Source organism: Periophthalmus magnuspinnatus, chromosome 19 (genome assembly GCF_009829125.3).
Source record: "Periophthalmus magnuspinnatus isolate fPerMag1 chromosome 19, fPerMag1.2.pri, whole genome shotgun sequence".
Classification (NCBI taxonomy): Eukaryota; Metazoa; Chordata; class Actinopteri; order Gobiiformes; family Gobiidae; genus Periophthalmus; species Periophthalmus magnuspinnatus.
This window is the reverse complement of record NC_047144.1, coordinates 16,036,273-16,049,162: the sequence shown is the minus strand read 5'-3', so window position 1 is coordinate 16,049,162 and position 12,890 is coordinate 16,036,273. Positions and strand designations below refer to the sequence as shown.

At 42.4% G+C, this 12,890-nt stretch overlaps 2 protein-coding genes across 2 annotated transcripts in view; both read left to right on the top strand.

The window, feature by feature from the left end:
* Positions 1–968: 968 nt before the first annotated feature.
* Positions 969–2,718, top strand: LOC117386881 (homeobox protein SIX3-like). The gene is made up of 2 exons (XM_055229362.1): positions 969–1,578; positions 2,607–2,718. The coding sequence occupies exons 1-2, from the start codon at positions 971–973 to the stop codon at positions 2,716–2,718; spliced, it is 720 nt and encodes a 239-aa protein (XP_055085337.1). The 5' UTR covers positions 969–970.
* Positions 2,719–8,372: 5,654 nt separating this feature from the next.
* prkcea (protein kinase C, epsilon a) overlaps positions 8,373–12,890 on the top strand; it is a 62,217-nt gene continuing 57,699 nt past the window's right edge. Inside the window, exon 1 of the mRNA XM_033985370.2 lies at positions 8,373–9,836. Coding sequence (XP_033841261.1) covers positions 9,492–9,836 — 345 coding nt within the window. The 5' untranslated portion in view covers positions 8,373–9,491. The remainder of the gene's footprint in view (positions 9,837–12,890) is intronic.

Sequence of the window (12,890 nt, the reverse complement as noted above, 5' to 3'; positions counted from 1 at the left end):
TATTGTTGAGTCCTTGGGCAAGACACTTCCTTCCCCTTGTGTTTGTCTTGTGAAAGAGTTGAATCTCTTTTGTCCCTACACTCTCTGCATCTCACATCTAAACGTGCGCAGATCTGATCATGTGATCTAGACCCAAAAAGCGCATATGGATCATGTAAAACTGGCGCACGCCGCGGTCCGGACGCATCTGTCTGTTTTTCCTGTAATTGGCATTGACCCGGTTAAAACCACGACCCCCTTTTACACATCAACACATCTGCAGCGTTTATTCACCTTCAGTTTATACAACGGGGCGTAGCAACCTGTCAAGAAATAGATCTAGTTGTCATTTTTGCTTTATTATTTAGTTTATACGTTTTTGTTTTTTATCAAGCGTCCCAAATTTGAGACGATACAGCGCATGCGCAAACAGCCTTGATTGAATGGGTTAATACGAACAGATGCTGCGCTAATCCCAGGTAATCGAGCGAAGTGTGGCTTATGCTCCGGATTTATGAAAATTAGAAAATGAAAAGTGATAAGTAGAGATACATATGCTCCATGTTTGGAGTTTGGGCCATAGCGCTGGTGAGGGGCCCGGGACACACAGATCAACTTAAATGTGCGTGTGTTTGTAAATTGTATTCCATGTCCTTTTTATTTTTGCCACTTTAAATAAGACCCCATCAGGAACTTCTCATGTTGAGGTGTAACAGTACAGCAGTGTTTAGTGACTCACGTTTCTAAAGGTTTGGCCCTAAACGGGTTTCATTTCTCGCAGTAAATGGCGGTGTTCATGCAGATTATCGGATGTTGGGAAAAGATGAAGGGCTTTTTCCTTGGAGAATTATGCGCGTGAGTCTGAGCGTGAGTGACAGCTGCTCCATGGTAACCCAGCCTCCGGAGCCTCTGACCAATCAGGAGTGAGCTCGGGGCAGGTGTAAAGCCCGCTCCTCGCGCCCCCAGCCTCAGTCCCGGTCTGACCGCGGAGATGGAGACTCTGTTCCGGTCCCCGCTGATGGAGACACTGCGCGCGCCCGTGGCTCTCCCGGGACTGTGCTTCTCCGCGGCGCAGGTCGCGAGCGTCTGCGAAACTTTGGAGGACACCGGCGACATCGAGAGACTGGCCCGGTTCCTCTGGTCACTTCCGGTCAATGTAGATTCCATTTTCGAGCACGAGTCGGTTCAGAGGGCGCGCGCTGTGGTCGCCTTCCACGCGGGAAGTTTTAAAGAACTGTACAACATCCTTGAGACGCACCGATTCACGCGCGCCTCTCACGGCAAACTGCAGGCCATGTGGCTCGAGGCGCACTACCGTGAGGCCGAGCGGCTGCGCGGGAGGCCCCTGGGCCCCGTGGACAAGTACCGCGTGAGGAAGAAGTTTCCTCTGCCTCGGACCATCTGGGACGGAGAACAGAAGACGCACTGTTTCAAAGAGCGCACGAGGGGCCTGCTCCGGGAGTGGTACCTGCAGGACCCCTACCCCAACCCGAGCAAGAAGCGCGAGCTGGCACGCGCCACGGGGCTGACCCCGACACAAGTGGGAAACTGGTTCAAGAACAGGAGGCAGCGAGACAGAGCGGCCGCGGCCAAAAACAGGTGCGTTTTATGTGGTTTGTGCGGATGGAGCTGTGCGTAATGGCTGTGCGTAAAAGGAGCACTGAGCTATAACGGTACTTAAGTTCTCAAAATAAATCCTCAACATTTGAACTAAAAGTTCTGCTAAAATGTGTTTTGATCAGGCAAAAGTTAAACTCGTATCACTTTGACAAACTGTATTTGGTGATTTATGGCGCCTTCAGCCTTAAACTCACAGCTGCTGGAGTGGAAGAAGCGCGCGACTTTTCCACTTCTCCTTTGCTTTTCTCCAGTCGTGTCGCATTATGTCAGGGTCAGTGTGCAGGAGGAACGGGGTTAGTGAATAAATATGTCATTAGAGCCACTGGAGCGTCTCAGACTGTGATAAATGTAGGACACGGATCCAGTTACAGAGAGAAAACCAGTGTGAGTCAAGTTTACAGGTGTTTTACATTTTATGTCCTGGTTTTACGTTTACACAAAACAACACTGAATTATGCGCGATGTGACCAGGCAAAACTTCACAAACAAAACCAAATTCTTTGTTCAAATCAGTTATGTTTCACTTTGTACTGTTTATTCAGCTTCACAGATGAAATGATTTGGATATATTTATGATGTTAATTCTATAAGGAAAAAAGTATTATTTCTGTATTTTGTACTTTTTGGCATTATTATTATTATTATTATTATTATTATTATTATTATTATTATTATTATTATTATTATTATTATTATTATTATTGGTGTTGTTGTTGTTATTGTTATTATTAATATTAATTAATTAATTGTATTTTTTTACATTTTATTTATTATTATTATTATTATTATTATTATTATTATTATTATTATTATTATTATTATTATTATTATTATTATTATTATTCCTGTAGGCCTATATGTTCTCTAACTCAATTACATATTTTCAGTACTAAACTCTTTCCATTCTATATTTATATCCCTAATTTAAGCCTTAGTTTACCCTGAGTTTTTCTAAAATGTACTTCCATCATGCTCACATGTTGATTCTCTCGTGTTTGTTTTTGCAGGTTGCAGCTCCACAGACTGAGCGGTCGGGACAGTCCCAGAGACAGCGCGGGACACGGGGACGAGGACACGCCCCTCTCTGTAACGGACAGTGACTCTGAACTGGACGTGTGAAATTTAACCAACAACCACAACCGAGCGGTCAGCAGCGCCGTAGACCCGCACAGAGAGAGAGGGGCCACGCAAAGTCCCGCTGAACTGTGACAGAGTGAGGTCCGCGCTGCCCCCTGCTGGACAACTACAGTAACAACACATCTGAGCCAAATAAATGTACTCTATGGAGGATTTATATTTTTGAATGAAAATCCAAAACATTCAGAGATCAAATGTTGAACCTCATTTTTTCCATGTGAATTCTAAATATGGTAAAAGTGTAGGGCTATAGTTAGCATTAGCAAAACACAGCTAGCCCACATTTAAGCACAATATGACAACATTGCCGGCCTTGTTTCTACTCCCCCATACAACTAAATGAGATGTACTTTGAGCTAGCAATGTGTCAAGATAACAAGACCAAGACTAAACCAGGTCTAATCCAGGTCTAATCCAGGTCTAAACCAGGTCTAATCCAGGTCTAATTCAGGTCTAAACCGGGTCTAATCCAGGTCTAAACCAGGTCTAAACCAGGTCTAATCCAGGTCTAATTCAGGTCTAAACCGGGTCTAATCCAGGTCTAAACCAGGTCTAAACCTGGTCTAAACCGGGTCTAAATCAGGTCTAAACCAGGTCTAAACCGGGTCTAAACCAGGTCTAAACCGGGTCTAAACCGGGTCTAATCCAGGTCTAAACCAGGTCTAAACTGGGTCTAAACCAGGTCTAATCCAGGTCTAAACCGGGTCTAATCCAGGTCTAAACCAGGTCTAAAACAGGTCTAAACCGGGTCTAAATCAGGTCTAAACCAGGTCTAATCCAGGTCTAAACCAGGTCTAAACCAGGTCTAAACCAGGTCTAATCCAGGTCTAAACCAGGTCTAATCCAGGTCTAAACCAGGTCTAATCCAGGTCTAAACCAGGTCTAAACCAGGTCTAATCCAGGTCTAAACCAGGTCTAATCCAGGTCTAAACCATGTCTAATCCAGGTCTAAACCAGGTCTAATCCAGGTCTAAACCAGGTCTAAACCAGGTCTAATCCAGGTCTAAACCAGGTCTAATCCAGGTCTAATCCAGGTCTAAACCAGGTCTAAACCAGGTCTAATCCAGGTCTGAACCAGAACTAAATTAAGACTAAACCAGATCTAATTTAGGACTAAACCAGGTCTAAACCAGGACTAAACCAGATCTTCAGCACCTCTGATACATTCAGACCGCTGCAGACTGGGAACAATATTAGACCATTTAAATTAAAATATTTCCTGTTTGGGTTCAGTTTTGAACAGTATTTTTCGGACAAAGTCAAACTCATGACTGGTTTTAATGTTACGGCTGATCGATCTCCCCAAACGACACCAGCAAACCCACTTTCACTGTAAATATGTGTAAATATGGAGTTTTTGTAGAGACAATCTGTGCTAAAGCTGCCTCCCTGTACATCTGCCACCTGTGTGTGTCGTGTTTGTAAAGAGATAGTACTTAAGAGTTAATGATGATATCAGGGTCATGACCAAGTAACAAAATGTAGTAAAATTGAGATACTGAGATGGTAAAGTTTCATAATGTCAAATACAACAACAAAAAAAAGAAAAATAGCTCCTTCTAAATAATATTAATGATAATGTCTTTTATTAAGGTTAAAGTTGTTCTGGATTTCTGGCCCAGTTCAAAGTGAGTGGGTTTCGGTCATTGAGGCTATTGTGTGAATTTCTCAGTTTGTTCTGTGATCCTGACTAAATGTTATCATATTTTGTATAAATAAAGTTATTTAAATATTCATGTTTTATCAGTTCACAGTTTATAGACGATTTAAGTTTATGCCTTAAAAAAACGACTATTACCTGGAGCGACAGTGGCTCAGGTGGTCGAGTGTTTGTCCACTGATCTGAAGGTTAGCGGTTTGAATCCCGCTCTCGACATAAACATCATTGGTTGAGTGGTCAGATCCTGTGACCAAAAAGTTAGACAGTGTGATTCCAGGTCCCACAGATGAATGCTGTTATTGTGTCCTTGGGCAAGACACTTAACCCACCTCACCCCCAGTGTCTGTGTGCACATTTACACTTTTCCTCATCTTCACACAATAAACACGTGAGCTTCTTCAGTTTGTGGGATTTTGAGTCCATTTTATCCTCTTTCCTCCTTTGGATAATTCCTTGTTTAGAGTAGACATGATGTAGTCCACTTTTAGACCTGGTTTAGTCCTAGATTAGACCTGGAACAGACCTGGTTTAGATCCGGTAGTACTTGGAAAGCCAAATTGTTTCTTTGGTGATGCTTGAGAGCCATAGTTTAGACCATGTGGTGTTGAGCAGCGATGGAAGAAGTACTCAATTTTGTTACTTAAGTAGAAGCACAAGTACTGGAGCAAAAAAGCACTCAAGTAAAAATATCATATGACAAAATCTACTTAAGTAAAAGTATTAAAGTACACGTTTAAAAATGTACTTAAAGAGTAAAAAGTAAAAGTATTTCACACAGATTTTGAGGTCTTATGTAGTGATTTTGATACAGATTTGAGATGAATTTTGTTCAACAGAAGCAACTGAATTGAGTGTTTTTTGAACCAATTTTTGTTTTTATATTTGCGTTTTGGCAAATTATGACCATGTTTAAAATAAACCATCAGCCTTTTCAAACAACAGTAAAAAAATACTTTTACTTTTCAGGCCTGTTAAAATACAGAGTGGAGTAGAAAGTACAAATACTACTCTCAATCAAATGTAGTGGAGTAAAAGTAAAAAGTATCAGTATTTAAATGTACTTAAGTAATGTACTACTTTTACTGTTACATTTCACTACTGGATTTGAGCTTAGTGACCTCTGAGCTGGTCATTACACACTGACATTTATTAAACCCGTGGCCCACGAGTTTAATAAAGGTCAAAGGTCACATAAAACTACTTAGACCGTTTGAAGAAGACCTATTTTCAAGGGAAGCAGAAACAAGCCAAATGCACTCGTTCTTGGTGTAATCTTTTTTTTTTTTTTTATCTTTTGCACAGCTTTGTAAAAACTGCTTTATAAACACGTCTATACGGGCAGGGCACACAGTATTTATTTATTTTTTATCATTTTACCAAGTCACAGATTCCAGTTCAATCCAAACACTGTGTCACGTGTCCAAATGTCATAATCTCGTGATGTCACCTCGTGTCCGGCAGAGGGCGCGCGAGGACAAGCGTGGGCCCGTTCAACACCTACAGGAACTTTACTTATATTTGTATCTGTATTTACATGTTATTTTGACCAAGTGTTGAGCATAAACCATATTGTTGACTTTGTTTGGAGGCGTAGCTCTTGTTTCTTACCTTTACGTCCACCCGTTACGTCACCGTCACGTCTACCTGTTACGTTTTGTCGCGTTGTCACGTTATGGAGGCCTGTTGTTTGTCAGATTTACTTTCCAACACCAAATCTTACCCTGGATTATACATTTGCATACTGGTTCCTTTTATATATATATTTTTTTATTTCTTATTATTATTTCTAATTTTGTGTGTGTCAGATGCCCTACCTGTGCACCCTCTTGTTTTCTTACATCATGGCATTATTTCTAAACTAAAACGTTTTATCTCACTATTTTTTGAGTCAAACTGTATCATGTTTTGTGTGACCTCAGTGTCCAGTTAAATAAGTTATAAATACTCATATCTTAGTAATATCAGAAACATGTTTATGCGTGATGATATGCAAATTACTAAGGCGAGGCTGCACGTGAGGAAGGGGTTTAACGTCACATTAATGTCATGTAGAGCTGGGCCTGATTAGAGCAGAGAGAGTTTCGTCCTGTGTTTGACCCGCTGCTCGTTTCTATCCGAGGCCCGTCTCTGTCTGCGCTCCCCTGAATTTAACAGGTTTTATGCAACCGCTGCTTTGAATGGACGCCGTGTTCCGAGTCTGCAGACGCACTCGTATTTATAGACTTTCCCCCTGAACCTGTATGTGCAGAGGGAAAGAGAGAGACAGAGAGGAGAAAGAGACAAAGAGAGAGGAGAAAGAAAGTACCTGTATGTGCAGAGGGAAAGAGAGAGACAGAGAGGAAGAGGAAGAGAAAGAGAGTACCTTTATGTGCAGAGGGAAAGAAAGAAACAGAGAGGAAGAGGAAGAGAGTACCTTTATGTGCACGAGGGAAGAGAGAGACAGAGACAGAGAGGAAGAGAGAGGAGAAAGAGAGTACCTTTATGTGCACAAGGGAAGAGACAGAGAGAAAGAGAGAATGAGACGAAGAGAGAGGAGAAAGAGAGAAAGGGAGTACCTTTATGTGCACGAGGGAAGAGAGAGAAAGAGAGGAAGAGAAAGAGACAAAGAGAGAGGAGAAAGAAAGTACCTGTATGTGCAGAGGGAAAGAGAGAGACAGAGAGGAAGAGGAAGAGAAAGAGAGTACCTTTATGTGCAGAGGGAAAGAGAGAGACAGAGAGGAAGAGAAAGAGAGTACCTTTATGTGCAGAGGGAAAGAGAGAGACAGAGAGGAGAAAGAGAGAAAGAGAGAGGAGAAAGGGAGTACCTTTATGTGCAGAGGGAAAGAGAGAGACAGAGAGGAAGAGGAAGAGTACATTTATGTGCATGAGGGAAAGAGAGAGACAGAGAGGAAGAGAAAGGAGAAAGAGAGAGAGTACCTTTATGTGCATGAGGGAAGAGGAGACAGAGACAGAGAGGAAGAGAGAGGAGAAAGAGAGTACCTTTATGTGCACAAGGGAAGAGACAGAGAGAAAGAGAGAATGAGACAAAGAGAGAGGAGAAAGAGAGAACCTTTATGTGCACGAGGGAAGAGAGAGAAAGAGAGGAAGAGAAAGAGAGAAAGGAGAGGAGAAAGAGAGACAGATAAAGAGGAGAAAGAGAGAGAGAGAGGGGAGCAAGAGAGGAAGAGAGGCAAAGAGAGAAAGATAGAGAAAGGGAGGAAGAGAGAGAGACAGGAGAAACATAGGAGAAAGAGAGACAGAAGGAAAGAGAGAGAGGAAGAGAGACAGAGGAGAAAGAGAGACAAAGACAGACAGAGAAAGAGAGAGACAGAGAGAGGAGAAAGAGAGGAAGCGAGATAGAGGAAGGGAGACATAGGAGAAAGAGAGGAAGAGTGAAAGGAGAAAGAGAGGAAGCAAGAGGAGAGACGAAGCAAGAGGAGAGAGGAAGAAAGGAAGAGAGACAAAAGAAGAGAAAGGGAGAAAGAGAGGAGAAAGAGACAAAGAGAGAGAGACAGAGAGAAAGAGAGGGGGGGAAAGAGTGAAAGAGAGAAACAGAGAGAGGAGAAAAACAGAGGAGAAAGACAGAGAGAGGAGAAAGAGAGAAAAGGAGACGAGAAAGAGAGAGACAGAGAGAAGGGGAAAGAGACAGAAAGAGGAGAAAGAGAGAGAGACAGAGAGAAGGGAAAGAGAAAGAGGAGAAAGAGGGAGAGAGAGGGAGAGAGACAGAGGGAATGAGTGAGGGAGAGAGGGGGCGGGTGGGGGGTGAGTGTGTGACCATGCACGAGGCCCGTCTGATTATTGACTGCATCGGCGGATTATTGGCTGTCTGTGGCCCGGAGCACTATTCCATCCCCCCTGAAAAAAAACCTCACCTCTCCAATGTACGCACCGCTCTCTCTCTCTCTCTCTCTCTCTCTCCCTCTCTCTCTCTCCTTTCCCTCCCTCTCTCATCCGGCTTGTGACGATTTTTTCGCATTTCCTGCTGCTGGGTCGGATTGAGGATTGTGTGTGTGAGAGAGAGGGGCGCATTGCTAAAAAAAAACAAAAAACAAAAAGCAGTGATGTATTCTTGGTTTATTTCTCGCCTATTGCAACGTCCTCTGTGAAGACTGCATTTTTGAGATTACGCGCAAATCTCGCGTTAGGTCAGAGGGTTGCGCACAGACTTTTATCGAAAGGATAATCCCAGCAGCAGCAGCGAAGGAGACGGGAGAAGGTATCCAGCGGAGGAGCACCGAAAAGCGGATGGCTAGGCGTTGCTGCTCCGGCTGTCCCCCACCCTGACCCGGGGAAAAGACTCACCAGCACCGCGCCAAAGCATTACGCAAACCCAACGGAGCTCCCGCCGCCGTTTCAGCGCAGTATTGGGCATTTCAACCGGTTTATTTGCATCAAAACTGGGATTGTGCACACGAGAGACCGCCCATAAACAAAACAAGGCACGGTTGGGGAGATATATCACACCAGTTAGTCAAATATTAGCGCATTTATTGATACATTTGCGCCGCGTTTGCGTGTTTTAGCCGCGTTATTACACAGATACACATGCGTAAGGCGGGGAACCGTGGTAAGGGATGTAGATGGACTGTACAGTGACCCCAGTTCAGCGAAAGGAAGCGGTTGAAAAGCCCAAACATCCTTCGCGTTCACACCGACGCTGGGGTCCACCTAGGAGCAGAGAAATCCGAGGGGGCGGACGAAGATAATCATGGCGAAACTGCAATTTTGATGATACAACGACAATCCTCTATCTCTCTCATCTGTGACCTCAGAGCGTTGCATGTGAATTGCATAAGTATGTAGATGGCTGGCTTATGTGCTGCCATTTTACATTTTTAAATACTATAGAGGCAAGAACTTGGTTTCCCGTCGCTACGTGTTGCTATCTTTCCAGTTTAGCGCGTGAGAAACCCGTTACGCATTCGTGCCACTGAATGTAAGAGCTTTAAAATCCAAATTTCTGTCATGAAATACTAGCTTTCACAATCCTATATTCGCAGCTTTAATGTATTTATTCGTTATGACCCTTTAATTGGAATTTGCACGGGTCTGCCGCTACAAGAACCGCAAATTAGCGCCATTTAGCAGTATTTTGGACTATTCCACAGCAGTAGCCATGCCCGTGTTCAGTGGTCTCTTGAAAGTCAAAGTTTGCGAGGCGGTGGATTTGAAGCCAACGCCGTGGGCCTTGCGTCACGCCGTCGGGAAAAGCGGTTCTTTCCTTTTGGACCCTTACCTCGCGCTTAACCTGGACCAAACCCGCCTGGGACAGACCGCGACCCGGACCAAAACCAACAGCCCCGTGTGGCATCAGGAGTTTTGCACCGAAGTGAGAGAGGGACGGAGCTTGGAGCTGTCGGTTTTCCATGACGCGCCGATTGGATATGATGACTTTGTGGCCAACTGCACCATCCAACTGGAAGATCTGCTCCAAAACGGGACCAGACACTTCGAGGACTGGGTGAGTGACGTTAAACGTGTTTATGAACGTGCTCCCCCGGGTTTAGGCACGAGGAAGCAGTTTATGGGAGAAGGCTGTGGGTTCTAGTCTCAGATCAGTTAATGCAAATGGAAATAGGATGTTTACGCACAGCACGAAACAACTGAGCCTAAACCTGGACTAAACCTGGACTAAACCAAGACTAAATCTGGACTAAACTAGGATTAAACCAGGACTAAATCAGGACTAAACCAGGACTAAACCAGGACTAAACCTGGACTAAACTAGGATTAAACCAGGACTAAATCAGGACTAAATCAGGACTAAACCCAGACTAAACCTGGACTAAACCAGGACTAAACCAGGACTAAAGCTTGACTAGAACAGGACTAAACCAGGACTAAACCAGGACTAAATCAGGACTAAACCAGGACTAAACCAGGACTAAATCAGGACTAAACCAGGACTAAATCAGGACTAAACCAGGACTAAACCAGGACTCAACCTGGACTAAACCAGGACTAAATCAGGACTAAACCAGGACTAAAGCTTGACTAGAACAAGACTAAACCAGGACTAAACCAGGACTAAATCAGGACTAAATCAGGACTAAACCAGGACTAAAGCTTGACTAGAACAAGACTAAACCTGGACTAAACCAGGACTAAACCAGGACTAAACCAGGACTAGAACAAGACTAAACCAGGACTAAATCAGGACTAAATCAGGACTAAACCAGGACTAAACCAGGACTAGAACAGGACTAAACCAGGACTAAATCAGGATTAAACCAGGAGTAAATCAGGACTAAACCAGGACTAAAGTAGGTTTAAACCAGGGCTAAACCAGGACTAAATCAGGACTAAACCAGGACTAAATCAGGACTAAACCAGGACTAAATCAGGACTAAAGTAGGACTAAAGTCTAAAACATAACTAAAATGGGACTAGGCCAGGACTCAACCAGGACTAAACCAAGACTAGAACCCTAAAATCACATTTCCATTAGAATTAAACTGTGCATTATATGCATCATTTTGAGGACTTTTTCCCCCATTCAAAAGATATACTATTTTGTTCTAAATTACTAATCGCCATGGCAACGGCTCTAATTTCTCATTACTCTGAAACTCCTGGATATTATACAATTGATCTAATTGCATCTGAATGAAAGAGAATGGCTGAAGAGTGAGAGTACATAGAGTTGGGATTGGACATTTTAATTACATAACGTAGCCATAGAAACGCTTTACCTACAGTAGATTAAATTTGATCTTAGTTTTCAAGATTTGACTTCAATTATTTCATTTTGCAGTTAGGCCTGTCACAATAACACATTTTGAACCATGACATATTGCTCTAAAGAAATATGATAAACGATAATACTGAAACTACATTACGCCACTGATTAAGATTAAAATAAAGCAAGATGATCCCAGCAAACACTTTTTAAATAGACAGTTACATTAAAATCCAGAATAAACAATAATTAGCCATAGAAGTGACTTTTTCAACCCTCTCCATCGAAAAATAAATATCCAAATATTTTCCTGTTCCATTTAAAATAACAAAAACCTTCCCATTTTACAAATAAATGGTTCACACAATAAATACAAAGCCCCAAAATACATCATTTCAGTGTTTATAAATGGAACGATATGTCGATATTGTAATGATCGTGACAGGACTGTTTGATTTTGCAGTAACCTGAGTTTGAATGACTTCTCCTTTGTAAGATTTTTGTGTTAGTGAGTCACTGTAACTGAAACTAAAGAGAAAACGATCATTTTTCAAACAAATTAAAACAATTTGTGGTTTCAGATCTAGTTTCAGTTCACACTACTTTATTGAACACAACCAGGAGTAAACCAGATCTAAACCAGGACTAAACCAGGACCAAACCAGGACAAAACCAGGACTAATCCAGGACTAAACCAGGACTAATCCAGGACAAAACCAGGACTAAACCAGGACTAAACCAGGACTAAACCAGGACTAAACCAGGTCTAAACCAGGACTAATCCAGGACAAAACCAGGACTAAACCAGGACTAAACCAGGACTAAACCAGGACTAAACCAGGACTAAACCAGGTCTAAACCAGGACTAAACCAGGACTAAACCAGGACTAAACCAGGACTAAACAAGGACTAAACCAGGACTAAACAAGGACTAAACCAGGTCTAAACCAGGACTAAACCAGGACTAAGACTAGAGGGGACAAATATCTGATTTGTGTTTTCAAATCTAGTTTCAGTTCACATTACATATTGAGCACATCCAGGAGAATCAATGAGACAAGACTGAAACACTATATAACAAGAATCACATGCATTTCAGACCAACATATCATACACAAATCAGGGAGACGAGCCAGTTAGCCATTTGCAGACGGCGTTAAACATAATAATATAATAATTGGCTTTTCAGTTAATGTTTTGTTGATTTAAGGTTTTATATTACACAGAATGGACTTTTAGCCATGTTATTATGTTGTTCCCTCAACAAAAACACACCTGGAGTTGTGTTTTGTTTCATTCACACATGTTTGAGTAACACTTTATTATTAGTCTGTTTACATCTCCAAAGCTCAAAATTCTCTGTTCCACCTGGTGATGTCATGAAGTGGTAGTTTTCAAGTTACCTTTTACCTTTAGTTTAGAAGAGAGTCCAATTCCAGGTCTGTTTGTGATGAGGAAACAACATTATAATTAACACAGATCAGAAAACAGTATAATATGTGCCCTTTAACCTTTGAACCCCTTTAGAATTATGAACGAAAACCACGACTCTACAACCTTTTACTGAACCTGAACTCCAGGGAAATGTCGCTCACAACTGGCAACCTCATTGAACTGTTTACCTTTAAATACAATGTAATAATAATAGTAATAACAATAATATAGGTGCAACACAAAGATATGCATTGAAAACAGGGCCATTTGTGTAGATAGGTACGTGATTGAGACGCAGCCCTATGCATCCTGTTGTTTTGTTGTTGATTGAATTTGGAGAAGCAGGAAGTTGTCATCATACGCCACTTCCTGTCTTATTGTCTCCTGGTGCGGCCGAGGGGA